Source organism: Podarcis gaigeae (assembly GCF_964106915.1).
Source record: "Podarcis gaigeae genome assembly, chromosome: 5".
Classification (NCBI taxonomy): Eukaryota; Metazoa; Chordata; class Lepidosauria; order Squamata; family Lacertidae; genus Podarcis; species Podarcis gaigeae.
The window spans coordinates 56,621,988-56,646,718 of record NC_139681.1 but is presented as its reverse complement, the minus strand read 5'-3'; the positions used below and the strand labels follow the sequence as shown (position 1 = coordinate 56,646,718).

At 40.9% G+C, this 24,731-nt stretch overlaps 3 protein-coding genes across 6 annotated transcripts in view; 1 reads left to right on the top strand and 2 right to left on the bottom strand.

Moving 5' to 3' along the window:
• Positions 1-6,797, bottom strand: part of PCGF6 (polycomb group ring finger 6) — a 41,435-nt gene extending 34,638 nt beyond the window's left edge. The window contains exons 1-6 of one of the 2 annotated variants that reach the window (XR_014563992.1): positions 6,323-6,758; positions 5,114-5,213; positions 3,556-3,652; positions 2,971-3,026; positions 1,928-1,987; positions 239-347 (exon numbers count right to left, since the gene is read on the bottom strand). Coding sequence is in view for 1 of the 2 variants with exons in the window: in XM_083737921.1 (XP_083594047.1) it covers positions 239-347; positions 1,928-1,987; positions 2,971-3,026; positions 3,556-3,652; positions 5,114-5,213; positions 6,323-6,610 (710 nt within the window). In the remaining variant the exon portion in view is untranslated. Of the gene's footprint in view, positions 1-238; positions 348-1,927; positions 1,988-2,970; positions 3,027-3,555; positions 3,653-5,113; positions 5,214-6,322 lie in introns of both variants that reach the window. The other variant, XM_083737921.1, reaches the window with a different exon arrangement.
• Positions 6,798-7,698: 901 nt separating this feature from the next.
• On the top strand, positions 7,699-19,906 carry TAF5 (TATA-box binding protein associated factor 5). Its single transcript, XM_083737919.1, has 11 exons — positions 7,699-8,321; positions 9,365-9,599; positions 10,912-11,227; positions 11,895-12,058; positions 12,987-13,122; positions 13,628-13,748; positions 14,393-14,522; positions 15,816-15,980; positions 16,880-17,057; positions 17,477-17,654; positions 18,734-19,906. The coding sequence occupies exons 1-11, from the start codon at positions 7,748-7,750 to the stop codon at positions 18,949-18,951; spliced, it is 2,415 nt and encodes an 804-aa protein (XP_083594045.1). The 5' UTR covers positions 7,699-7,747; the 3' UTR covers positions 18,952-19,906.
• A 1,480-nt stretch (positions 19,907-21,386) lies between these two features.
• Positions 21,387-24,673, bottom strand: ATP5MK (ATP synthase membrane subunit k). Of its 3 annotated transcripts, none has more exons than XM_083737924.1 (5): positions 24,650-24,673; positions 23,739-23,806; positions 22,907-23,004; positions 22,351-22,448; positions 21,387-21,463 (listed from the first exon to the last, which is right to left on the bottom strand). In XM_083737924.1, exons 3-4 carry the CDS (start codon positions 22,991-22,993, stop codon positions 22,356-22,358), a joined length of 180 nt encoding a protein of 59 aa, XP_083594050.1. In that variant the 5' UTR covers positions 22,994-23,004; positions 23,739-23,806; positions 24,650-24,673; the 3' UTR covers positions 21,387-21,463; positions 22,351-22,355. The 3 variants fall into 3 exon arrangements, with proteins under 3 accessions (XP_083594050.1, XP_083594048.1, XP_083594049.1); XM_083737922.1 differs by lacking the exon at positions 24,650-24,673 and adding an exon at positions 24,469-24,597; XM_083737923.1 differs by lacking the exon at positions 24,650-24,673 and adding an exon at positions 24,430-24,516.
• Positions 24,674-24,731: the final 58 nt, after the last annotated feature.

The following is a 24,731-nucleotide window of genomic DNA, read 5'->3' as shown; positions in this document are numbered from 1 at the left end:
GAAATTCAAGATGAATCTACATCCACGGGGAAAGGAGAGATGGTTTTTGTAAGCCAAGAGTTCTACAAATAGAATTGCTAATCTGAATGTCTTCCATTAGCTCTCGATCTAATTACTGAAACAAAAAAAGCTAATGTTGCAACTGAATGCCAAGGCCAACATATCCTTTCACGTCCATGTCTTAAAAACACTACTTGTAAGTTAAAACTCAATCTACTAAAAGTCTGCTTTTACTTACCCAATGAACTCGAGGAGTAGTGACATGTCAAGCTCTGGAGGGATACGGAAAACCGAGCCTACAACTTTACGGGGCCTCCCCCTGGCTATAGCAATTGGCTGTGGAACAGCTAGGATAATAGAAAGAAAAACAAAACTAGAAAACAAAGACTATATTTCCCACCTACAACAAGATACATGATGAAATAACAAGTTACACAGACTTGTATCTTAGTTCAGAAATGCACTGCCTAATTCCTATCGGGGCTATTTAAATGTTTTTACTAACTCAAGAGTGACAACACTGTTTTTTCTGTGATTAATGTAGCATTTTGTTACAATTTTAACCCACATTTTCTTTCACCCACTGGCCTGGTTCACGTGACATGGTAAGCCAAACCATGCTTACATGGATTACAAGGGCTGCTGGAGAAAGGACCTTGCAACCACTTTGTTCCTTTCCAATCCTTTTTACTTCTGTGCTATGCTGAGCTAAGCCAAGGTTTGGCTTAGCATGTCATCCAAACTGGGCCTTGTGTTTTAGATCTTATCTTACTAAACCACAAGCTATAGCCAAGAACCTATAGTTAACACAACGCAAGTAGTTGTCACAAGGAAGATGGAGCAAACTTGTTTTCTTCTGCTCTGGAGGCTAGGACCTGAACCAATGGATTCCAGTTACAAGAAAGGAGATTCTGACTAAACATCAGGAAGAACTTTCTGCCAGTAAGACCTGTTTGACAGTGGAACAGTCTTTCCTGGAACTCTCCTTCCTTGGAGGTTTTTAAACAGAGGTTGGCTGGCCATCCACCTGTCATGGATACTTTAGTTGAGATTCCTGTATTACAGGGAGTTGGACTAGACTCTCAGGGTCCCTTCCAACTCTACAATTCTGATTCTATGATACAGCATGAGCACAGTTCTCTGCCATTTTAACAAGAATCACTGTTAACTTAGTAACTGGCTAGAAAGCCAAAGTTATCGGTGGATGCAAGTATTCTCCTATATTAGATGAATTTGGACAGGCCTTGATGTTGTCATAAATGCACAGGAAGAGTTCATAAGCAATGGATATCCCAAATTCCCAAAGGGTGCCACAGACAAGAAAGTGGTCACATTTGCTATGATGGTCTGATCTAATCATATATATTGTGCTGTGCAGGCATGATCTAGTAATCCCTTCTCTACTCTTCACTCTATTTTGAGCCTTAAAAACCCTAGCTGTCTTTCACAGACATGAACAAAATCACTACACAATTCTTCTTAGCAAAAAATGCTGACTACATAATTCATTTGTGAATATCACAACTCTAAACTGCCCTGCTATCTTATAGCACATTAATAAGAGAATCTTTAAGCTAGTTAATTAAGCTTAATAATACTCTTGTGGGGCAGATAAGTTACTGTACTATTATTTTCATTCTGGTGGGGTGGGAAAAGGAAACATTAAACAGCTTAATCAGGTTCAATGAACAATGACAATTGCTCAGTCAATCATCTGTCATCCTTCTAAATACTGTACCAATTACACTATCCTACTTGGAACACGTTTCATGATCATACCCATGGGACATCCCCTAGCATCAGCCTGACCATAGTCTGTGGTTAGAAAGCTGAGCTACCTGATCCACTGGAATAAAGCGGCATGACAATTCTTACATACATATTTTTAAATAGCAATGCTGCTACTATAGTTGTTATAAAAACTTACCAGGCTTAGGTATTTCCAAACCTCTCTCTCGGTAGAAATCATGCATTTGCTTTTTCTCTCCTAAAAAAATGCAATACAAAATATTTTTGCTATGTTTGCTCCACATAGAAAATACAATGCATAGATGTGTGCAGAATCTGTGGCTCTCAGTATGTTATTGGGCTCCAACCCCCTCTGGCTCCAGCCAGGAAGGCGAACTATCAGGGATGATGGGAGTTGTAGTTCAACAACAGCTGGAGAGCACAGGTTTCCCCAACCCCAGTATAGATATATTTTCTCAAACTAGTTGATTAGAGATACAAAACATGCAAACTAAAGAATCCATCATTATCATTCAGCAGGATTTTCATACATTTATAGTATTGTGTCATCTAAAGATTCTTAAGTCAGCAAAAAGAGAGGAAAAATCTTAAAACAGAAGAAGTTAAGATATATAAGTAAAAGGTAAAGGGACCCCTGACTGTTAGGTCCAGTCGCGGACGACTCTGGGGTTGCGGCGCTCATCTCGCTTTACTGGCTAAGGGAGCCGGCGTACAGCTTCCGGGTAATGTGGCCAGCATGACGAAGCTGCTTCTGGCGAACCAGAGCAGCGCACGGAAATGCCGTTTACCTTCCTGCCGGAGCGGTGCCTATTTATCTACTTGCACTTTGACGTGCTTTCGAACTGCTAGGTTGCCAGGAGCAGGGACCGAGCAGCAGGAGCTCACCCCGTCGTAGGGATTCGAACCGCTGACCTTCTGATCGGCAAGCCCTAGGCTCTAGAATCAGACCCCTTTGTCCAGCCACTGTTCACAATATTTAAAGCTCTTCTCTACAACCAAAATGCCTACCAACCTTATAAAATGAAAGCTGAGGATCTCAGATGGTTGTGTGACAAACTACATGATGGGGTTCATGCTTCTGCAGTCACAGAAAACAGACACAGCCCTTATATCAAGAACCAAGGTAATTTAGGAATTATCTAATTTGCGGCTAACACATTCTCTGGTGAATCTTATTTTTAATTTTTATAAATAGCACTAGGCTCAAAATAAAAGACTTACTTTCTTCCAAGCTGACAACTAATTTATACACTATGTCTTGCAACTGTCGATCCAGCCTGCAGAAGTAGAATAAAAAGATTAATTAAATTAGTGATTGAATATGGGTTGTGGTAGTGAACTGTTGAAGAGCCGCAGGAGAGGAACTAGAAGCTATTTTCAATGGCATACCTAGATTTTCAGGTTTCCCTATCTTGGGAAAGATTTGAGGTTCAAACCAAAATATCTCAGTTACAAAAGCAACTTTACAACCATCTTTGAAGCAATGCACTGGCGCACCAGAGGAAATAAGAAGTCTCAAACAACCCTTGTGTGGGAAAGTTTCAAGACCAGGGAGGCAAATCTTTTGGATATGCAAAACTTTTGTTGGTAAACAATAAAGGGAATTAAGAATTGTGTGAGGTGCTAGACCTTTTATGAGACAGCAACGTTTCCCTCCAGTGCATATAGCAAGTTAGAAGTATTTTTCAAGTTCCAATAATATATTTTAGTCCAAAATAGAAATATCAGTGTTATCTGAAAACCATTGCTTCTTTTACATACACACACACAAAATATAGATAAACAATTATAATTAAAATATATTACCTGATATTATAAAGGGGTTGCGTCTGATGTACTACAATGTTGCATTTTGGGCATCTGTTACTGTAGTAAAAATGTCTTACTATGCAGCTTTTACAGACTGTAGAAGATAAATTTTGCAGTTACAGGCCTATAATGTAGTAGTACACAAGTTCCAAAGATAATACAGAATATATAGCATGTGTCACCTAAAATGCAGAGCAACTATAGAAATAAAATGTGTGCGTGTGGAGGATAAAAACTTTTTCAATCGATTTCTGCCCTACTTTTCGATACAAAATTTCAAAGGCTTACTAAAATCTTACTGAAAAAAGTTATTAAGAATAAGTCTTGAATAGTGGTATGCAATATGTATTTACTTGATATCAATCTCTCCCTTTTCATACTGAAGGATCCACAACATGTTTACATAAAATAATACAATTTTTATTAAGGTTGAGTCTAGGTCAGGCATAGGCAAACTCGGCCCTCCAGATGTTTTGGGACTACAATTCCCATCATCCCTGACCACTGATCCTGTTAGCTAGGGATGATGAGACAAACATCTGGAGGGCTGAGTTTGCCTATGCTTGTTCTAGCTGCTCCAACTCCCAATGCTACTCTGAGGTGGTATATAAAACCTCCCCCTCAAATTACTGCAACTCTTCCCACTGTCTTTTATCCCTCTTACTTTCCCAGTTGCTGCAAACGGAATGGTCTGTTGCCTGGCTGGGCACTCCTTATTCCTTTCACTGTCAAAATGCGTATCATCTCACAGTCCAAGAACCGAAAGGGAGGAGCCAGGTGCAGCAGCTGCACCTAAAGCAAGCTACTTTGAGGTAGAACATGTGCTTTCATGCAGAAAGCCCTGGGTTCAATCTTTTGCATCTATATTGTGTGTGTGTTTAGGATCAAATACCAGAGCATGTGAAACACCTCTACCAGAACTTAGAAAGCTGCTGTCAGGCAGAGTAGATAAACAAATACTCTGCCCCGATTAAAGGCAACTTCCTAGGTTCCTAACCAGCAGGCAATATGAAGACTCTGGGCTGGGCAAGTATGGAATATATACAATGAAAACGACTATTTCTTGGTCGGCACAGCAGTAACATCTGTGTGCGGTACCTCAGGCTTCAGCTGTCACCCAATGACTCCAGGGATTTTGGATTACAGAACCCACTCCAGATCTGCATCTGCATATGGTCATCTACAGCCTAGCCACGACATTCAGGTTAAGGAGCAGCAGAAGCTGAGGTCAGGGTAGCTATTTAAGTGGAAGAAAATGTGCTAAGATCTATTTAGGAAGCTGAATATGAAAGGCAAATAAAGGAATGATTTATTTTAATTTATTTCAGAACATGATCATGGAGAATTTTGGGGTGGGGGTAGTATAATCCAAGACATACTGTAGCTGGATTGTTTAGAATTTCCAGGGCCCCTCTTAGAGACATCCACCACTATGCAGTTACCACAATTAATAAAACATTGTTTTACATTATCACCAAAATGTACTTAGGCTTGATATTTCTGCATAGATAGCATCAAAGGTTCTGTTGAGTAAGAAATTAATATTAGTACTTACATGTATGAAGACACTCTGTGATGGTTGTGGCATCTATGAAGTACCCTTTGCAGATAGAACACATTATATATGGTGTCAGCTCAGAGAGGTTAATCATGCGCTGCAAACATGAAAAAAGGAGGGAAATAGCAATTTTAAAAGTTTTGCTTGTTACCAATACAAAGATGTATATTGTTTATTGTTTGATTAAAGCACAGCATTAGAAGTGAAGTGGGGATTTTCCTGAACACGGTCTTTTTAATTTTGTTGTGAACTGCTTTGGGAACCATTTAAGTGAAAGCATATGTAAACAAATAGAATAAATAAAATTAAGAGCATAAGAAGAGCTTCCTGGAACAGGCCAATGGCCAATGGCTCATCTTGTCCAGTCTCCTGTTATCACAGTGGCCAACCAGATGCTCATGGGAAACCTGAAAGCAGAACCTGAGCATCAGAACATTCTCCCTTCCTGCAGTTTCCAGCAACTGGTATTCAGAAACATTACTGTCTCTAGCCGTGGGAGATGGTGAGGAGTATTTCACTGGGGACACACAAAAGATGTCACATTGTGAGAAAACACAGAAAAAGCAAAACGTATATAGGAAAGGGCCATAAACTCTGTGGTAGGTCGTCTGCTTTGCATGCAGAAAATCACAGTTCAATCCTCGACATCTCTAGGTAGGGCTTTGGGAGACTATTGCTCAAAATTCTGAAGAGTTGCTGCCCGTCAATGTGCACAGTATTGAGCTAAATGTACCAATGGTCTGACTTGGTATAAGCAAGCTTCCTATGTTCCTGATCCCACCGTTCCCAAGGAACTCACAGGAGAAGATTAGGTAAGAGAAAGAAGCCCAAGAGGTATCCAAGGAAAGTCAAAGCTGAGCAAGGATCTGAATCTGAAATCCCTACCCAGCTCTCTAGCCACTGCACCACACTGCCTATATTTGGTACAGGGCATCATAAGAAGCGCTGTTTACATATTTATATCCCCATCCTTTCAACAGTGAGTTCCAGGAAAAAGTATATGTGTTGCCTGCTCCTACTTCCACCTTCACAACAAGCCTGTGAGGTAGGCTAGGCTGATAGATGGTGATCGATCCAAGGCCAGCGGAGGAAGGATTTGAACCTTCTTCTTCTCCATCCTAGTCCGACGGAATCTCACCCCATGGTGTCTGCTTCACCCAAGGGTGCCCCTGTGCTCTCCCTTAAGCGCACTGCCTCTTGTTTTACCTCATCCTCATCTTCGCCTTCCTCCATCCCAAAACCCCCGAAGGGGTCCGTGGACCCCCCTCCTAAAGCTGCTGCTGCTGCTTCTTCCTCCACCTCTTCTTCCTCTTCTTCCTCATCCTCCTCCTCCATCTCTTCGTTGCTGGACTCTGAGCGGCTTCCCGCTTCGAAGCGGGAGTTTTCCCCGGAGCAGCCCGGGGCTTCCAGACCCGCTATCGCTTCTTCATCGTCGACGTCCTCCTGCTCTCCCTCGCCCAGCCCCTCACCGGCCGCCTCCACCTCTTCGCTCATCGCCGCGCCTTTGAGGGAAACAAATGCACGGGCCGCTTCGACCGACAAGGAGCAACCGAGGAAGTGCCTGGGGGGCGGCGAGGGTGAACGTAATTCACACCCAAAGGAACTATTCCTGTCCTTTCTTTCCTATCTCTATGATCCTTCCCTAAACGTGACTACAGCTTCAAGGCGCGTGCGCAAAGCCTCTTGGCGCGCACGCTTTTAGGGCATCTGCCTCGTTCACATACAACCCCTATGTACTCTGGGAAACTGAGTTTTCTCTCTCTCTCGCAACGGTGAGCCAGGACTCTAGGTGTTTTTTTTTACCTGTAAGCCGCCTTGAGTTCCAGTTACGGGGAAAGGCGGGGTACAAATAAATATATAACAACGACATCAGTACAGCAGCACTTGGTCTTAAAGCTGAATTTTGATTCCTATTGTAATAAAATACATAAAATGGTTTTCTTAAACTTAACGCTCGCTACTGCTTAATAACAGTTTTGATTTAGACAATTTAAATGGGCGCATAGTGAAATCATTCTGATGCCAGTGTTGGTGAAAGGGTCTGTGGTGAAAGCGTTGTGCTTGCACATCATTATTGTTACAAATTTGACTTTTTAGTCACTCGATACGAAAAATCTAAGCAATTTACAGAAGGGGATTATATAATATCCCGAGGTTCAGCTAAATCAATAAAATAGCCAACACGTTGTTTAGAATTGGCTTTTAAGTGTGTGAGGGTGCAGAAGACAGAAATACACCACCATTCGAGTTTCACAGAACTCTCTCAAAGACATCTCAGAATCCTCCTCACTGACAACTTAAAATGTGGTATACGTTACACTTTTCACCTGTTATATTTGTCATAGGATATATACAACTGGGGAATAGACCCCTCTGTACAAGCCGCACCTATAATCACTTGTAAACGGTCGCAGAATCATCGGGAGCATTTACCTGCGCTAGATAGTTCTCCTTTTATTTTATAGTACAGTGTTCTGTTTGAAATCATTTCCCTCCAGTGGAACAGGAAGTGCCGTAAAGCGCCGCCCTAATTGTCGCTAGCAGCCCTTGGCCTCACGGCTGGATACCGTGCCCTTACTGTCGCAAAGCCGCGGGCTGCCTGAGTTGGAGGCGAGGCTGTCGGGTTCCATTATGGCGGCTCTGCCGGAGGAGCCGGCCGAAGCAGTCACAGTGAAGCCGGACCCCGACGCGGGAGCGCCGCCGGCACCACCCCCTCCTCCTCCCGCTCTCCCTCAGTCGCCGGCCGCAGCAGCGGGAGCGACGGCGGCAGCGGGAGTCGCTGCCGCTCCCTCTGCCCCCTCGGCCGCCGCTCCTCTAGCGGAAGGGGGCGAGCCGTTGGCGGCAGGAGCCGACGCGAAGCCGCCGGTGGCGCCCAGCCCTGCGCCGCCCGCTTCGCAGCTGCCCACCGACCGGCAGACGCTGCTGGCTGTGCTGCAGTTCCTGAGGCGCAGCAACCTCCGCGAGTCCGAGGAGATCCTCCGCAGGGAGGCCCGGCTGCTCGCCGACGAGGTCGCGGCGGATCCCGGCTCCTCGGCGCCCGGAGTCCAGGCGTCCCATGGCGGGGAAGGGCAGGAGCCCGGCGGCGGCGCCCCCGGCTCTGGGGATGTGCTGCTCAGCTCGGTCACCTTTGGCCAGAGCGGGGCCACCATCTCTCCGGGCGCTGCCGCGGCTCCTCCCGCAGTGGCCTTGGGGCCACCTGGGAAAGGTGAGCGAAGGGGTCGCTCGCAGGAGGGACCTTTCACATTTGCACTGGCTGCTTTGTGACAGCTGAGGTCAAAATCCAGTTTTTTAATTCGCATGCTGTGGTCACCTAGTGTTATTGCAAAGGATTCGTTCTGCGAATGGTAATGACTTGACCAATTTATGTGTTTAGGAAAGCTTTTAAATGTTTGACAGACTATTGTATTTTAATATTTTGTTGGAAGCCGCTCAAAGTGGCTGAGGAAACCCAGCCAGATGGGTGGGGTATAAATAATATTTTATTATTATTATTATTATTATTAAACCCAGCCAGATGGGTGGGGTATTTTATTATTATTATCATCATCATCATCTTGGAGTACACATTACTGTATAATATATCTTTAAAAAATTGTTAATCGGCTTGCTGTTTTGGGGCACTCCTGTAAAGCTGTTGTTTACCGTATATTTTTATTCTCCCAAGCAATCAAAGTTAAAGTCTACAGTAAAATTAGATTTAAAACCACACATAATACAGAAGGAATACAAAGTGTAGGCTACAGCTTCAGTTTCAAAATAACTAGGTGAGAGACTTAGTTATCACCTTTTATAACTACATTTTGGGAAGTAGTATAATAGGAGGAATTGACGCCACTAATAGAATATTCTGTAGAGCAGAACTCCCATCAGCCTTAGCTAGCATGACCAATGGCATGGGATGATAGTTGTAGGTAAGGGGCTATACTGACTGCATAACCTGCTTATGAATGATATTTGATCCTGGATTGTAATAATACAATTGAGCTTAGGGTATGATTGAATGATGTCAATTTTTCATGTAAATATTTAGTTGAAAAGAAATTTGTTGCAGCATGTTTCTTAGTCATTTGCTCTGTGTCATTACTTATTAAAAGTGATAAAAATAGCACTGTTGTTGTACATGAAAATTTATGCAGCAGCATCAAGGGGAAAGAGGTTATTGTCTCAAGAAGCTTACACAGTTTAGAACTGAAATAGTTACACAGAGTGCAAACATTGATTTACCCTTTATATGTTAATGCCTAGCAGTTGGCGTCTTTGTGGAAGATCAGCCAGATGTAAGTGCAGTACTGTCTGCCTACAATCAGCAAGGAGACCCAGCGCTTTATGAAGAGTACTACAGTGGACTGAAACACTTCATTGAATGTGCTCTGGACTGTCATCGAGCTGAGTTATCGCAGCTTTTTTATCCTCTCTTTGTACATATGTACTTGGAGCTAGTCTACAATGGGCATGAAAATGAAGCAAAGTCCTTCTTTGAAAAGTAATACCATTTTGTTCATTTAGTCTCCATTTTCATGTTCTCACTATTAGCTAGATAAATCTATAAATTTGTTGGTTGCAGATGTTCTGAGTTAAAGTGTGTGAACTGGAAGTAGTGCCTGTAACATTTACGCTAAGGCAGGCATCTAGAGGAGGAACAAAATAATCCTGAGATGCTGAAATATTTTTAAGCCCCTCTCCTGGCAGTTAGGTCTTGTGGGCTACTGGATGCCTGCAACCACAAAATATATGCAATATTTTAGGAGGATATTTATAGATGCCATATAACATGACTTAAGGCATTCCCAGTTATTACATAGATTATTGCACTCCAATGACTAATTATTATTCCTATGAGGAAGCATTTGTTTATGTGTGCTAATTTGTTTAATTATGAGGTTAAATGCCAGTTCCAGTGATGTCTGTAAAGTTCTGAAACTTCTAGGCCTGAACCATTTGATAACATTGCTCATTTCAATGACTTAAGGGAGTTGAACCAATGAAATACTCTGCATTGTCTCCTGTTATGGGCAGCAAGCGAATATATACATGGCCTCTTCAGAGGAAAATTACCTGTGCCCAAGGCTGGAAAATCCTAGGTATTTGGTACTTGAATTCCTAAACATTTATGTGGTTACTTAGGAATCTGAAATGTTTTTTCCAGCCTTGTCCATTCTGGTTTTATGGGCTAATACAAAAGGCTGCTGCTTGTAAAAGCTAGCTATTTCTCACAGCACCTGTGCTTCTGTGCTTTAGAATTGTGGCTTTCTTCTGGTATAATGAACTATGTAGTAAAGGTTTACCTTGAAAGTCAAATAGTTTATTAAATTACTGCTATTTCAAGATGTTCTGCTAGACTGACTGCACCAGCAATTGATTGAGAAAGATCTGGGACATTAAGGGTGACGTAGAATGATTACGCCTGCTTGTGCAACAGGACTTAGTTTTTCTTCTCCTCAGCCTCCAGAGCAGATTTTGGAGTGAGTGGGGGGAGACAGGCAGATGTAGACGAGGAAGAAGCTCTGTTGTGCAAGTGGACACCCACTTGCACTATGTTGGATCTCACCCTTAGATAATGAAAGAAATTACGAGATAAAAGCAGTTATGGGAGTGAAAAATTCAATTGAAATGAATTTTTAACATAACTATTGATAAAACATAATTTTTAGATACATTAAATATAAGATGGTGATAGTACATAGATGTCATGTGTGAATATAGAAAAATAAAAAAATGCTGAAGATCACAGAACTTAAGTTGTTTAGACAGTTGTCCCCCTACACATCTTTTGTGTGATTCTAACCTTTTTCTAGGTTTCATGGAGATCAGGAGTGTTATTATCAAGATGACTTGCGTGTACTATCAAGTTTAACCAAAAAAGAGCACATGAGAGGGAATGAGACAATGCTGGATTTTCGAACGAGCAAGTTTGTGCTGCGAATTTCCCGTGATTCTTATCAGCTATTGAAGAGACACCTTCAGGAAAAACAGAACAATCAGATCTGGAATATTGTTCAGGAACATCTTTACATTGATATCTTTGATGGAATGCCTCGCAGTAAACAACAGATTGATGCTATGGTGGGAAGTTTGGCAGGAGAGGCAAAACGGGAGGCTAATAAAGCAAAGGTATGAGGTTAATAAATACGTAACATCATGAACATTTTGTCAGGGATGTATAGGTTGTCAGTTCTATGAGAGTTCTTGGCTTCTTTAGATCTGCAGTTGGTTAACAGTGTATGCTTCTGGATAAGGAAGAATTAGCTAAGCACTCTTACATATCATTACTCCTGACTGCAGCTCCTTGTGCTAAACTGGATGTTGTTCTGGATAGATCTCCAATTTTCCAAAGCAGTTTAAATTTATGTGCCCCTTGCCAAAATGGCAAGTATCTCTCTGACCATTGTCTTGGCATTAGAGATGACTTACATCGGATGTTTTCATATGTTCTGCCTTTGTTCAATATGCGATACAGAAAGGCTAAAGAGTTACATTTGTCACTGACATCTATGACAGATTAGTGTTCCAGTTTACATGTCATTTTAAAGCACAGTTAAAACTTAACTGTTGTTCCCACCCCCCAATTACTTGAAAACAGCTGAGAATTTTGGTGGACCACTCTTCATAGAGATGTATGTCTTAAATGAAAGCTGTTGTGGTCCACAGAGAAACATTCATATTTTTAAAAGTAATTACATTGATCTAATAAAATTTATTATTCTGCTCTACCAGTTCTCTGTTTCATTAAACTTTTCTTTTTTTAATTACATGACTCTTTTCTTCTTTTGGCTTGTAGGTCTTTTTTGGCTTATTAAAAGAACCAGAAATTGAGTTGCCTTTGGATGATGAAGATGAAGAGGGGGAAAATGAGGAGGGCAAGCCAAAGAAGAAGAAGCCAAAAAAAGACAGCATGGGATCAAAAAGTAAAAAGCAAGATCCAAATGCTCCTCCACAGACTAGGTAATGCTGAAAGTAGAAACGTCTCAATTCATTTTCCATCTTGCTTTTTTAGTCTGTGCCAGTTCAGACTGAAGTGGGCAGCTGACATTGCTGAATAGAAAACTGGATATCACAGAAAAGGTTTCTACCCCAGTCTTTTACCTGACAGCTAGCTTTGTGTGTGGAAGGTTGGCTTTTTTCCCTTCTGCATGGAGGAGCATTCAAGTCATGTGAGCCCTCATGCACTCTGATGTGATACAGAGGAAAGGAAAGTTTACCATCTAGGAACTAGACTATAGTCAATATTTTGATAAGCATTTTCTCAGTTAATTTGATTCTTAAAAAATGTTTTGGAGGTTCTCTTTCTATTAGGATAGGGGTCAGCAAACTTTTTCAGCAGGGGGCCAGTCCACTGTCCCTCATACCTTGTGAGGGGCTGGACTATATATTTTTTTTGGGGGGGGGGGAAATGAATGAATTCCTATGCCCCACAAATAACCCAGAGATGCATTTTAAATAAAAGCACACATTCTACTCATGTAAAAACATGCTGATTCCCAGACTGTCCATGGGCCAGATTTAGAAGGTGATTGGGCTGGATCCGGCCCCTGGGCCTTAGTTTGCCTACCCATGTATTAGGAGATGCATTGCACTGATGTAAAAAGCTTGTATCATTTGAAGGAAAACCTTCCTCTATGAATATGGAGGTGTACGTAAAAGTAACTTCCCTTATATTGTAAAAGAATTGGTAGAGTTAGGATTTTCCTAATTTTGTCATCTTTTAGTTATTACTACTCAAGGAGCTTGTTCTCTGGGTTCTTTCCCCCCCAGACATTCAAAAGTTGAGTTCTTTTTAGGCCTCTGTTCAGTCAGTGTGCAGGTGTGATTTCCTGACATCAATGAATCTTTTGTTTCGTTTTTGGTTTTAAGTATGTTCTTCTGTATACAGAATCCCGCTTCCTGAGCTAAAGGATTCGGATAAGTTAGACAAAATAATGAATATGAAAGAAGCCACTAAACGTGTACGTCTTGGTCCAGACTGCCTGCCTTCCATTTGTTTCTACACATTCCTTAATGCATACCAGGTCAGTTGTGGGATTGGTAGTGATACCAAAGTATGCATTTCCAGAGGACTCAGGAGGGTTGCGTAAATGGTGACTACAAAAAATCAGTGCCAGCCAAAAGGTGGATCCTTTTCTTTAAAAACAAAAAACTTCTGCCCAGATTTAGCAACATTTGCTTTACATTTTTTTTTTTAAAAAATGACTATACAGTATAGTTAATTTTGTAATATGGTAATTCTCACCTCTGTTCAAAACTAATGGTAGATCAGTGGCGTAGCGTGGGGGGTGCGGGGGGGGCCCGGCCGCACCGGGCGCAACATCTGGGGGTTAGGGGGCGCAAATCCACGGGTTAGGGGGCACAAATCCACAGGTTAGGGGGTGCAAATTACTTGCCTTGCCCCGGGTGCTGACAACCCACGCTACGCCACTGTGGTAGATGGCCAATTCTTGGGGAACAACACTGTGTGGTGATTACATTCTCAGCCCACATATAAAACTTCTTCAATGGTGATTTTTGCATGAACAGGGCCTTACAGCAGTGGACATTACAGATGACTCTAGCATGATCGTTGGAGGCTTTGCCGACTCCACAGTCAGAGTGTGGTCTGTGACACCCAAAAAGCTACGCAGTGTGAAATCAGCAGCAGGTAATCAGAATGAACTCTCGTCCTAATTTACACACTAACTGTTCTGATGGAGGATCACATGGAGGAAGGTTGCTCAGTTTAAATCCTTCCATTGGAATAGCAATCAGGGGGAAAACTATACATAAGGATCAATACTCTATTTAGGGAAGATGTTGTGATACTTTGGAAATGAGACAATATTTATTTTGTGTTATTTTACTTCCTTATTGTAGAACACTGTGTTTTTGCTAAGGAAGATATGCTAATGCAGAGATTTTAAAAATCAAGTGGTTCCAGGAATGGAGCAGAAAATACAATTGAAAGTGTTCATGCTTGTCAGCCTAGCAAAATGGTTGCCAGTGGTACTCTGGTATAAGCATCACAGATTTCAGATTTCAGTGAAGGCCTTTCCCAACCAGATGCCCATCAGATATTTGGGACTGCAGCTTGCTTCAGGCATAGCCAGCACATCTCTGTTGGCTGGAGCTGATGGAGGTTATAGACAAACACATTTTGAGGGCATCTTGGTCTGTATCATTGAAATTGACAGAAAATCATGATTTAGGCCATGGTGGTATTCTGATACAATCAAAAAGGCATTTGCACTTTGGCAATCACTACTAGCGATCTACATGAAGATAAACTTTAGGGTTTTTTCTTTTCAGATCTCAGTCTCATAGATAAAGAATCAGATGATGTTTTAGAAAGGATCATGGATGAGAGAACAGCAAGTGAGTTGAAGATTTTATATGGTCACAGTGGACCTGTCTATGGTACCAGCTTCAGTCCTGATAGGTAAAACAATAGTTATTTGTGGGGGGGATCTCTTAATACAGTATTCTTTAAGCAGAGTATCCACAGTTACAAAAAGTATTTTTCTGAAGACTTTTGTACAATTTGAGTCTACCACCTCAGGATAGATGAATGAGACCTGATCCCATGGACTGTGTAATTTATGTTGAGCATCAGAAGGAACCTCATGAGCTAGAAGCTTCAAACTGCTACAGGCGGTGGCCATTTTAGGCATGTCCAGTTGACATGTGATTGCCAACATGAGTCCTTTTGGACCGGGAAGAGAATGGAACAAGAGGTGTGGCATGCTTATGCACACTCAACCAAAGCATGCAGAGGCCAGAAACGGAACCCCCACACGAAATGTTCCGTCTGTACTAGCATATTTTTAATCTGAAGGTCCCATCCTTCAGCTGAGCTATGTACAATATCAAAAAGCTTAGAATTGAAACAGTACTGCACAATTGTTGTTTACAAAAGTGCAGTGGGTTAAGCCAATGTCCACTTAATATCTATGAATCTCAAACCCACCTCTAGCTATAGTCTCTGAAATGTTTTTGCGTATTGGACAATGAAATATATACCTGTCAAAATAATGGTTTTATTTCTTTAAAGCATGATCAAGCTTTCTTAGATGCAGGAGGCTTTTCACATATTTTAAACTAGTAAATTATATATGGGGCAATAGATCTTCACAAGCACATGAATAGATGAGTGTTCCATATTTCATATTATATCACTGTTTTAAAAATATTGTATGGAAAACATGAATATGAAATAACTTCTAAGAAACAAAGGGGATTGCATTCTGAGGAGCATGTTTCAAAGTGGGCAGCATCCCATGTTGCGTGAGTGGACTTAAGCTCATGTAATTGGGCTTCAGCTACCTTACCTTTCCAAACCCCTCCATCATCTCTGGACAATCCTGTAATTCTCCAGAGCAGTTTGAGGGTGTGTGGAGGATGGGGGCTACAGGCAATGTTGGATGCAACCTGGTAGTTTATAATTTTGAGGTTATATTGTTAAATTTTAATTCTTAAAAACAAATCAGGCGTCAGCCAAGCATCGAACAGTAACCAATCAGTGTGATGGCTAAGAGGATGTAAACATAAGAAATCCTTAGTGCCTGTGTCATCTCAGCTGTGATCTTATTCTTTTAGCTTCTTAAATGCAAAATGGGGATAATACTCTCCTGAAGTGTATTAAAGGCTTTGATGTCTTGAAATGTGTTATTGAGAGGTTTAAGATTGAGTATAGCTTTAAAAAATACCTTTTCTGATTTATTTTTTCTGTCAGGAACTACTTGCTATCATCTTCAGAGGATGGCACTATCAGACTGTGGAGCCTCTTAACCTTTTCTTGTCTAGTCGGATACAAAGGACACAACTACCCTATATGGGATACACAGTTCTCTCCCTATGGATATTACTTTATATCTGGAGGTCATGACAGAGTGGCTCGGTAAGAGTCAGCATGAGTTTCCCATCTCAATGTAAATCTGCAGTTCTGTCTTGTCAGTTGGTGATATTTCCTTGTTGCTATCTGCTATATTTTAGGGCAGGGGTAGGGAACCTCTAACCCAAAGGCCAATTTGGCCTGCAAGGTCCTTTCCCCCAAACAACACCCACTTCTATCTCAATAGATATCACTGGGTGATGTCAGCTGATGAAGGGGGGGCAGGGTTCAATCCTGCAAGGATCTATTTTGCCACTGTGTTCCCTGTGGGGAACATGCTGGTGAAGTATACTCCTTCAGCCAGCAGGACTGAACTATCTGCTTATCAGCTGGTGAGTGGAGATTTCAGTCCTTATAGTTGTTGCTTTGCCAGTATGTTCCCAGCGGAATGGCACTGGTGAAGGAGACCCCTCCCCCTGCCTCAGATTAACTTTGATAGGTGAATCCACCTATCAATCACCTGACATTAGATGATTGATAGGTGGGTGGCCCCACCCACCTGCCAAAGTTAACTTATTTTGTATATGGTATATGGCATACGACCCTTATATAAGACGACCCCTACTTTTTTTAACCCAAAATTAAGGCATCAGGTTTTCGGGAGGACAAAACGCAAAAAAACACACCCCATTGCAGGTCTGGCCTGCTGTGTCAAAAAGGTACCTCATCCCTGTTCTAGGATATATCCTCTAAGAAACTTGACTAAAAATAGTACTAATTGCCATTTAGATTTTTTTTATACTAGAGGGAGAATTAAATTTGCCCCCCCCCCCCCCGTCTCTCGACTCCTCAGCTTAGTTTCAAGGTACTTGTGAAGCACACATTCCCTTGCCGTCAGGACATCAGCAGTCTTGTTATGTATTTTTAGTTTCACATTTTTGAAATGTTCTTTGTACTGGTTTAAGCTTGTGGGCTACGGATCACTACCAGCCTTTGCGGATCTTTGCTGGCCATCTTGCTGATGTCACATCAACGCGTTTTCACCCAAACTCCAACTACGTTGCTACAGGCTCAGCAGATAGGACTGTGCGGCTGTGGGATGTCCTGAATGGGAATTGTGTCAGAATTTTCACAGGACATAAGGTAAATTAATGTGAGATTAACACTGAAATACATTAGTTGCACAAAAATGGTAACAGGAGATGGCTGAAACCTTTGCACACAGTACTAGAAATTAGTTAAAAACTGACTTGTTGCTCAAAGTTTCCTTTTGAATAGATACTGTTTCTCCATAGGACCACAACCTATCTTTTAACTTCCCACTGGGAAATAAGAGGTTACCTCAGAAGAGGTGGTGCAGAGTGCTCTGAAATGACATTATTTATTTGAAGGGTGCTTGCTAAGTAAAACAAGGCATACTGTTGACGGTTTTGTTTTTGGATTTTATATATAGGATTTTCTGTAGCTTTGAATTGTTATCATTTCTAGTGTAATTTACCTTGAGGCTTCTTGTAGAAGGTGATGCATAAGTGTTGTTGTTAATAGGCTTATTTTTGTTCCAGGGACCAGTTCATTCATTGGCATTTTCTCCTAACGGAAGATTCTTGGCAACTGGGGCAACAGATGGAAGAGTGCTTTTGTGGGATATTGGGCATGGTTTGATGGTTGGAGAATTAAAAGGACACACAGACACAGTCTACACACTCAGATTCAGTAGAGATGGAGAGATCTTAGCATCAGGTATTGAAGTCAATTTTGCTCTGTTTAGTGGAACAATACTAAAATCTGGAATCATAGACTTGTCTCTATTTTGACATCTCAGTCTTCCATTTAGTGAGCAATTGTTAAAGCATATTCATTTAATACTTTAATTTGCTAGCATTGTCTGTTAACTAGAAAAACTGAACCTAAAGGACAAGATGGTGCCACACCCAACTTTCCATGTATAGAAGCAGACATGACTTGCAAAAGGTGAGGGGAGGTATCGTGTACTGCACCTGTGGGAAGCCAGGTAGCTTGGGGGCTGCAGGAGAGGCCGCATGGCGCACAGCTTTGTCCATAAACACACTGCTTCTACACTGCATCCCCCAGCATCCACCACCTGAGGCTAATAGGCCAGGCCCAAACTTCCTTTTATGCAATTATATACCTTTTGAAGCAAAGCTACTATTTATGTATTTACCAAAGTGGGCATGCTAAATTCGAGCAGGCTTTGCAGAATACTTTAAATATTTTTCCCCTCAGAATTTGGCTTTTTTTTTTTTTACCTATTATGAACAAGGAGTGGGTCTTTTTGAAAAAGTAAATGGGTTTTGCCTTCCTACTTATTCATGCGCCCCCACTGTAATTTTATTAGCATCAGCCCCCAATCTATCCAGTGAAGGGATTTCATACTATAATACAAATATAACTTAATTATAATTCCATTTATTTTTTACTATTACGAGGGTTTCAGCTTGTATCTGTTAAACTATAAATTGTGAGAGTGGGACCTGCATTTTCTGTCCTGTTACCAGAATTTTAGAAACGTTGGGTCATATTCTACAGAGTCCATGCATGAGTGAAATGGGTTCCGACTCATGCATTAGGACTTCCTCTCCTCCCTGCAAGCAGGCTGAAGGATCTTTGAAAAGGCTTTATCTTTGAAAGGCTATTAACTACTACAGAGTACTTAGCAGTGAATATAAGAAGTGATTATTAGTTTTGTAGATCCTCACCTTGACGAATGGGTTGTGGTGTATAGCAGAAGTTTTTTCTTTATATTCAGAATTAAATGTTATGTCCTTTTAAATTAGAAGAGTTGTTTTCATTTTTCCTAGGTTCCATGGATAACACGGTAAAGCTATGGGATGCTGTGAAAGCCTTTGAGGACTTAGAAACAGATGATTTTACCACAGCCACTGGACATATAAACCTGCCTGAAAGCTCCCAAGACTTGCTGTTGGGTACATACATGTCCAAATCGACCCCTGTCACACATCTTCATTTTACCCGCAGAAATTTGCTTCTTGCCGCTGGAGCATACAGTCCTCAGTGAACTACCAAACTACAAGACTTGATTGTACAAGTCTCATGTATATCTTAGAATAACTTGAATTAATGAAGACCACAATGTACATATTATACAAATGAACTGAACTTGTCTGCCAGAACAAATGGTGCAAACTGATGATGATTCAAGCAACACCTTCAGAAACTGCTATTTTAAACCCCACCCCAACCCCAGTGTTAGTGCTGAGACACTGACATCATAAAAATAGGGGAAGAAACATATAATGTGGCATGGCTTTTTAAAAGAAGTAAACAGTATGTGGGAATACCTTGCTTAACCTTGTCCACAAAATGACAACAGGCACTACAAAACTGTAGTGCCAGTTGCATAAAGCAAAGTTGTTTGAACAACAATTTAAAAGCACTTAGTTTGGCGTTAACACAGGTTTAATAAGTACCCAAAATTTTCTTTCGGAATAAGGCTTGTTCATATAAGTTCTTCAAGAGTGGAATTTGTCTCTATGGAGCTGTTTCTTCTTTATAAAGCTGTGAAGAGGCCTAAGTAGTTATCTGACTTATGTGAGTAACCTAGTTTCTTCAAAGCTGAAAAGCACAAATTGAACAAGATTGAACATTTCTAAAACTTCAATTACCAGTAAGCGGCATTTTAGGAAACGCAAACAATACTTGAAACCTTTAAAACTGATTTTTTGCGTTCCTAACTATTTTGGATACAAAAAGTAGACCAACCTCCCACCACAAGAATCTTGATTTACCCCCCTTAAGTATTTGCCAGGGGGAGAAATACTTTTTGAGCCCTTTCTAGAATGACAAAGCATAAGTGTCATTTATGCTTTCTGTGAAAAATTGTGCCACAGCTATACACAATTTGTTGAAAACTAGTATGGATCCATTAGTTTAAAAACATACTGCCATGGTTTTGCATTATGTACAGTTTTATACTTTTGATATTTTATAATAAAATATATTTTGTGCCTGTCTTTCAGTTTCATTTGCTCACAAGGGCCTTGTTTTTACCCGTCTGAACCTATATTCTGTAGTTCCAGCAAAAGCAGCCCTTGTACTAAAAGCTTTTATCTTCAGAGACAAAGCAAATGAGAGAATCATGATTTTAAAGGAAAAAAAAGTGAGGCTGTTAAATACTACTTGTGGAAGATTTCCACTTACATAATTCCAGAAATAGTGTAATGCTTTGTCAAGTTTACAACTGGATTTTTAAAAGGGTTGTATGTATAGAAATCAGTGTTTCAGGGAAGCCAGTTAGTCACATCTTTAAAATGGGGGTGGGGAACCACAGGCCTGAAAGCCAAATGCAGTCATCTGGGCCTCTCTGCTTGGCCTTTGCAAGTCTTCTCAGGCCACAAGCCTACCGCAGCCATATTCTAGTGGCTGTGCTTTGTACTCTTGAACAATGCCTCTTTTGATTCCCTGGATGGAGGCTAGAGGGATGTGTGTAGAAATTAGCAAACTGTACAAAAGTAAAAATTGCATTCTTTGACCCTGCTCACTACTAGCCTCTAGGTGACCGATCAGAACATTTGTCCATCAGAAGGGGCCTGCAGGTCACTGGAAGTACATCATCTGGGAGGAAATGTATATGCAGCATCATAAAGGATGTTTCCTAAGAGGCAAACTGCAGAAAGTGGTGGAATTTAGGCCTGGTTTGAGTCTCAACACTAAATTATGTTTTTGCATTACATAAATAAGCAAGCCACTTCCTGCAGGACTGCAAGATTAGAAGCTTCCCTTTCTACTTTCAATTTAATTACAGGTACTGTTACATTTGAAGCCTAAACAGTAGTTAATCTTTGCTATGGATTGGTGAATGACCAGTTCATAAACCATAGTTAAGACTGCCCATTTTGTCTCCATTTGGACATAATAAACCACAATTGGTTAAAAGCAAGTGAAAGCTTTGTTATCCCACAATGGATGCAACCCACAATCCCAATTACCTATCTGCATTTCACTTTGGGTTGAATTAAGGCTGTGCAGAGTGGTGCAGACACATATTTGCTCAGAAATAAGATCAGTCAAGTAGTCTAACACCTATCATTCAGCATTATCCTCAATGTAAAAGCAGCCCTGCCAGATCATTGAATTCCATATGTTGACGAATGCCTGTAGATTAAACAGGTTATATTAACATTTAGTATTAGTGCCATACTCTGCTCAGCACCATCCACATGTTTAAGACACAGGAAATAGGATCATGTTTGTTCCTCTCTTACTACAAATGGAACACAAATGGTTGTAATGAAAGCCATAATTTACTTTTGGAACAGAATGCAGTGTAACATTTATCCCAGAGGTACAGTAATGCCTAAGGATGTATCCATCATTTCTCAACACAGATTGAAAGGGCTCCTTAACTGAATTGTACACACTAGAACTCTGCACGCTGTTTATATATAGGACCGTCACTTCTGTAGTGACAATGTGTACAGATGACAAACTTCATCACTGTTCATGATTTATTGAAGTGTACATCAACTTCTAGTTATATTATGTGCATGGTCCAGTGTCAACATGTCAACCTGTCAAAAAAATAAACATCATTCAGTTACTACATCTTGCACAACTTCTACACACAGTGGCAGTATTTTGCCCAAACCAGGAAAATTCATATACTGGCTTGTTCTGAAGCCATTAACCAGTTTCCTGGCTCATACAAAATGGGAAATTACAGTTAACAAGACTTCCTGGTCGGTTTGCTGGCTCACACATTTAAGGCTTATTAAGCAGATATATGATCATACAAATGGGGATACACTGCTGACATGAAATAACATGCTATTTAGCTGGGCAGAACTTAAAGGTATGCTCACAACTGGATGTCAAGAGGATATGAAAGCAACCACTTCCCCTTATTTCTGCATTTAGATAGTCTTGCCATGCCACTCAGTGAAGAACTGAGTGACATAAAATAGGATAAAAATGCACAGGCTGAGCAATTGCTGCTATCTGAACTATCAACTTTTCCTTAGCCAACTCTATTAAGACATCTATGAAATTTAAACTCATGGCAAACATCCCAGGTTTCAAAAACAAGCAAATTAACCTTGCATATCCTGTATCAAATTTCTGGTACTATGCATCTGCTCCTGGTCTTTGATTAGCTGAAGAACAGAGTGTTACACAAATTCAAGATCACTACACTTTGTTATGCCATTTAAGAAAGCCCTTCTATGTTCAAGTTGAGATTAGAGAGACAGCAACATATGATAACAACATTCCTGGTAAGAAATAACTTCATTCATGTTGTAATCTGCTTAAAGCCCTATGAAATGATTTACTCATAACAATACAAGTGCTTAAGATCCTAAACTTGCATTTGACATTTCATGTACAGATACAGAGATTTACCTGGATTTCTGGAGGTTTTAAGCCCTACTGGCACCAGTAAAATATGGCAGACACTTACCCATCTTATTTCTGTGTCACGGCCGGAGTTTGCTTCTTAGGCCTCAGTTTAAAATACAGGATGATAGTTGCAATCGTTGTATATGTAGCTATAACATACTAAAGACAGAAAAGGATATTAGTCATCAGATAAAACACATTTCAAAGGGTTGTTTTTCTGTTATTTAAGTGCAGGAAAGAGAGAAATGGATTATTAAAAGTACCTGAGTTTATTAAAGCCCAAATCTGACAGGAAGGCAGGGCTGTCCACCTAATGTAATAATGTTGTCAGGTGACATCACCTTGGGTGCTAAGACATCACCTTCTGAAGTGTGTTCCAAGGAGATTTCATTTAAACTTCTTAGAAACGCATTTCAAAGGGAAGGCCACACCACAGGATACCAGAGGCAGGGCAAGTGGTTTGTGGAATAGAGCCTTGCAAACAAAATTAGGATCCCTGCCAAGCCTAATTCGGTCTGTGTGCCAGAGGTTCCCACCCCACACATTCCCAAATCAATTCAGGAACTTTTGAGAATCAACTTCTTTGTTTCTTAGCAGTTATATAACTGGACACTTACATTTCTTCTGCCTGTCATGGTGTAGGTATTGAAGTATTTATGAAACCCTGTGAATTGGTGTTGTGACCCAGCATCGTGTCCTGCCATCACTATTAGTCCTAGATTTTAAAAAAGGAAGTTAGTACTGAATCTTTTTTAAAAAAATCTACAGTATCTTCCAGCCAAAGTAGACCAACTTCATTCCAATTATTTACATTTGAGCATGAAAGCATTAGCTACTAAAACTAAAACTACATAGGAGGATCTACTCAAAGCTGTTATTCTGAATTGTTTGCTACATCTAATACCAATATATTTTACAGTGCTGACCTTCAAACAATAATGGTTACTTCTGAAGTTAAGAGCGATGCTTCAAGAAATGTAATATGGGCTTGTAAATAACTAATTGTTTAGCCACCTGAGCCTCCACAGAGCAGGTTACAGATCTGCCACTATTAAGATGCATGGGTAATAATAATAATAATAATAGATAACCTAATAAAAGTTGCATGTCCTATTTGTAAGAATGATGTAATCCATAGTTTTAATTGACATCAGAATACTTCATGCAGTAAATTTATCTTATCGTTCCAGGCTACAACTCCTGTACCACCTATACCTGGTCGAGTCAATGACCAACTAGACCAACAACTGTAGTTTCCCACCCCAAGGAGTCAGGCCATCAATGTCATAGGTAAAGGCATAAGTCTGGGCAGAAAGCAAGCACTTTTAAACAGACCTTCAATCACTGTTGTTCAGCAAGAAGTGGAAGGGAATAGGCATCAACCACTGAAACATTCAAATCAATTCACTGAGGAAAACTAGTTCGATCTAGTATAAGAGACCAACTTACCAAATGTTTCTCAACTGCGATTAACACAGGTATCTCCTCAACACGTGGACTGATTTTACACTGCAAATCTGGAAAAAAAGAGATGGCTCATCCTCTTGCAGATACAGGGACACTACAGAGTCATAAGCAAAGCCAACCAGTGTCTGGTGCTATGCATAACACCAGAACTTCAGAAAAAAGAAACCAATCCGTTTTGCATATTCCCATTGGGATATTTCACTAACCAGAAAGTTATTTTATGCATCATCGTTTACTAGTGAAATAATAGCCTTTAAACAGTTCAAACTGCTCAGAACTTTTCAATCAACATAACAGAAGCTCCTTTAGACCTCGGTTAGCTGTTACCATTGAACTAACTTTAGTTATTTCATATGAACAGCAACCTGCGTATAAAGAGTATCAAACGCTAAATTACTCTATATACCAACCAATGACATTCATAACGAGTTTTGAGGACAACACACAGAATAGAAAATGACAGCCTAAATCCCTCGGCCCGGTCGGAAACAGCAGCACAAAAAATCTGACCCTTCGGACCTATGCAGTAGCTATTGGCTTACTAAACTGAATTTCAATTGCCATAGCACTCTTTGAAGGTTACATCTAACAGGGTGCATGTGTGTGTCACAAGACACTAACAGGGCCTCTACCCTTTTTACAGATGCTACTAAAACACCCCAACAAAATTAACCTTCTGCCGAGCCAAGTCAGCGCCCGCCGCAGTTATTACCCGCTTTCTCCTCCCGATAACAACCATTCAATGCCCTTCGCGTGCAAGATGGCGTCGCTCAAACAGCCGTCCTTTCCGCTTGCCTCTGATTGGGGGAGGCGCGCCGCCCTGACGGAGTAAGGCGGCACTGCCTCAGAAAGGTATGATGTGATTGGGCAATTTGCGTGTTTGTCAAAGTTACCGGATTCCTTGCGCTCTGTGACGACTAATAAACCGTCCCGCGAGTTCTACCACGGCCCGGTTTCCGCAAAGCCCACTTCCGG

Coding starts and splice junctions, on each gene's coding strand:
- TAF5 (XM_083737919.1), top strand. CDS start 7,748: ATGGCGGCTCTGCCGGAGGAGCCGGCCGAAGCAGTCACAGTGAAGCCG. Junction 9,600..10,911: donor GCAAAGTCCTTCTTTGAAAA/GTAATACCATTT, acceptor ACCTTTTTCTAG/GTTTCATGGAGATCAGGAGT. Junction 17,058..17,476: donor GAATTTTCACAGGACATAAG/GTAAATTAATGT, acceptor TTTTTGTTCCAG/GGACCAGTTCATTCATTGGC.
- ATP5MK (XM_083737924.1), bottom strand. CDS start 22,993: ATGGCAGGACACGATGCTGGGTCACAACACCAATTCACAGGGTTTCAT. Junction 22,449..22,906: donor CCATGACAGGCAGAAGAAAT/GTAAGTGTCCAG, acceptor TTCTGTCTTTAG/TATGTTATAGCTACATATAC.